The sequence below is a fragment of the Loa loa genome (assembly GCF_000183805.2).
Source record: "Loa loa unplaced genomic scaffold supercont3.480, whole genome shotgun sequence".
NCBI classification, from domain to species: domain Eukaryota; kingdom Metazoa; phylum Nematoda; class Chromadorea; order Rhabditida; family Onchocercidae; genus Loa; species Loa loa.
Window position 1 is genome coordinate 38,544 of NW_018108660.1, and position 3,680 is coordinate 42,223.

A 3,680-nucleotide genomic window follows, 5' to 3' on the forward strand; every position below is an offset into this window, starting at 1 on the left:
TTATCTTTACCTTTACCTTTTCCTTTTTTTTTCTTTTCAAACATAGAACACTTCGTTCGTATTTTTAAAATTTAATTTTATAATGAATGGAAATTTAAGAAATTGGTATAATGGATAATATAACACGAATCTTTTTTATCATTACAATAATTTGCTTATCACAAATTCCTCATAGTACTACAACAAAATTGCTACGAATCAAACGACAAATTCATTTTGAAAAGAAGAGCAAAAAGTATGATTATAATTATCATTTTATCATTATCATTACTATTATAATCAAGTTGTATTATATTATAGCTGTATTTTTTGTCGGAAATGATCATTTCTAACTTAAAAATAGTTAATTAGTTTCATTCATTTACAAATGAACGGAATTAGTCAATTATTTTTTAACTAAAAATTGATTCCATTCACTTGGAAATGGGATCGATAGACTAGAAATAAATAAAATGCTCTAAATCATTTGTTAAATTTCTTGAGAAGATAATTAATCTGTCATGATTTTACAATATGCTATTATCATTTAATTCTTGACAATTTTAGCACCGAATAACTTTTGACCTTTCCGTTTTTTTTACTTTTTTTACTGTAAGTTACTTTTTGAATTTTGTGAAAATCATCGTTAATCCAATCATAAATTAGGTGGACAATAGACATTGTCAAACTAAATAAGCGATTAGGTGGAAAGGTAGGTAGTTAATCTTGATGAGACAACAAAAAAAAAAACGAAAAAGAAAAAAGAAACAAATGTTTTGCTTTGCTTGAAATTAAAAGCAAAATCACAAAAAAATTTAATTTTGATTGGATTAATGGTATTTTTTGTGAAATTTACCTGACTAAATCTGGTTTCTTTTAAAAGAAAAATTTTCCAACTTTTTATTATCACAGGAATTGATCATTATTCATTTGCAGTAATGCAGTAGATTTTCGTATCCCAGAATATTTTGATCTTAAAGGTGAGAAGCTTAATTTATTAATGGAAATGATTAAAGAACGCATCAATATGCTGAATGAAAATAAGGTAATAACTTTTAATTGTATTATCAACCAAAAATTTTTTTTTTACCCTAATTATTCTTTTACATTTTGAAATTTGATTATAAATCAGATAAAATAAAATGAGAAAAAATAGTATAACCTTATGCGAAAGGTAATTATTCGTGATTTAATTGGGGCTAATTTTATAAAATCGTAATCTATTTAGAATTATTCTTATAAAATATCGCAAAATAATGATATTTCTTGGATATTCTGCCTAATTTTTGGAAATTATTTAGTTGAAGAGAAGTGAAATACATAAACGATACTTACGGATACTTGGAGTTATTCTTCCAACATATATCTTAGCATCAATTATTTGGATTGCTGCAAATATTATCTTCTATAAAAGGTTAGCCGCTAAATGGCATTTGAAAGTTAAAAAAATGAAATTTTCAATAAATATATATTTTTTCACTTGGAAAGAGATCAATTTTAAACTCAATTGAAATTAATAAATAATAAATGTCTATCAAATCAGTAAGAGAAATGATGAACTAAGTAATTGAAGTATTAATTTTGCATGATAATTAGTCTGTTTTATTAATTATGAATGGTGTAGATTGATAAAATAGGCATGAATTATAAAAATGATAAACTTGTTATCGCTGCTGAATAAAAATCGAAACTGTAATAATTTTATGCAAATTAATATTGCAGACAAAAACAAAAATTAGAAAATGGTGGTAAAGAAAATACATTTGATCGAAATCAAGAAAGACAGTTAGTTATAAATTAATTTTTTGTAAAAAAAAAATGCAAAATTTTGTGAAGTTAAAACTAAAATTTTTAAATATTATTTACGCAATTAACATTAATGACTGAAAAATTTTTTTTAATTATAGACGTCTACTGGAGCGATATAATCAAATTCCATCACCTAATTTGACATTCCTTGATCAATCATCCATACCTGTAACAGAATTTACTGATGATGAAAGTAATTTGAACAATCTATCGGATCATTCTTCATTTGAAGCCAATCGTGCACGTGTAGAAGCAATTCTAAAACGTAACAATGAACCACAATTTATGAGAAGAATTTAATTTTTGATTTCATTAATTTAAAAGAAAAATGTTTTTGCTGAAATAATAAAATAAATTCTTTCTTTTTTATTTGATATTTGATGCATTCAGTCATATACTTCATAAAATGAAATGATAGCACTCTGATGATGATTAATTTATTTTCAAAGCCAGTTTTAATTTTTGTAATAGATAAATCAAAAACCATTTTTTTCCTTTTTTTTCTTTTTCAGATTTATGGACGATTAAATTTGTTTCTTACTTAACTTAAATTTTTATTCATTTAACAGATGAAATCAATAAAAATTGAATTTTAATCTTATTTTAGTGAAAAAAAAATTTATTTCGATTTCAATTTTTTCCTTCTATTATTGAAGTTTGGAAGAATTTAAAGAGAATGTTAATTTAAAGAGTAATTTCAAAACGGAACATTCAATGTATTTTCATTCTTTAAAATTATCCATGCCTAAATTTTAAAGTTATGACTATAGGAGAGATTAAAATCATTTGCATATCTTTCTGCTTTTTTTTAGTGAAAGTAAATAAAAGTTTAAATCTATACTAATTAATTAAAGAACTTGCCATTAATTGAGTGCAAAATTAGGTAAACTCATAAATTGCAACCAGAAATACTGTGACATTAACGAAAATTTAGATTCATTCAAGCTATTTTGGAAATATATTTTGATGCAGTTTTGATTAAAAGGAAAGAAATTAAAAGGAAAGAAATTAAAAAATTTAAACACTATAAAACATGAAAACCTAAAAGTTTTTGAAATAATGATTTTATGGATTGAATTTGACAAAAACAATTTGACAAAAACAAAAACATGACACAGTCACACATTGACACTTATCTTGCAGCAAAGATTTGTTTGCTTCAAACATTTTTTAGAACAAAATTAAGGATTCTGAAACAATCTTAAGCCATCTATAAGTAGAACTTTCCATATTATGAAAGTCTATAAAACCTAATTTAAAAGAAAATTCAGTTCTTTATAAAACTCCTTTGTTCGAAAATACCACTCTTCTTTCTGATAGTACGCTTCTTCAAATGATGAAATTGCAAATCAAAATAAGATTTGTACTACGACAGAATCGAATTATGATAATAACATAATGCAACTACGAATTGATCCTGATATGATAACAGCTTCTTCTAATACTAACAACTTGCCAAAAAAGTTTTAAATTATATTTCTAATATTTATGATTTATTCAAATATGCGATAGTATGTAATTAATTAAATGATTAAAGATTAGCTGAATAATTAAAAGTTTTAAATTTATAAATAATAAAGTCGTAATATAGCATGTAAAAGATAGCCGACGATTTTACTGAACGATTTTGCAATTGTTTTAAGCGTTGTACAGAATGATAGTAATAATAATAATGATTAATAATAATAATAATGATAACAATAATAATGATAATTTCCTTTAATGACCTTACATGGTAAGCAAAATATATGAGTTTGCTTGCCTTAGAAACTTTTGATAACTTTAATTTGTTCAACGCCATATATCCCACAAATTTGAGGTGATAAGTGGTAGTGAAAAAAATTTTCAGTACGACGAGATTAGATTAAAATAAGCTGAAAACAGGGATGAAA

The 3,680-nt window shown here is 24.0% G+C and overlaps 1 protein-coding gene across 1 annotated transcript; it reads left to right on the forward strand.

Moving 5' to 3' along the window:
* Nucleotides 1–948: 948 nt before the first annotated feature.
* Nucleotides 949–2,088, forward strand: LOAG_13470 (hypothetical protein; the record flags this gene model as incomplete). Its single annotated transcript, XM_020448688.1, has 4 exons — nt 949–1,024; nt 1,281–1,393; nt 1,702–1,764; nt 1,887–2,088. Exons 1-4 carry the CDS (start codon nt 980–982, stop codon nt 2,086–2,088), a joined length of 423 nt encoding a protein of 140 aa, XP_020301190.1. The 5' UTR covers nt 949–979.
* Nucleotides 2,089–3,680: the final 1,592 nt, after the last annotated feature.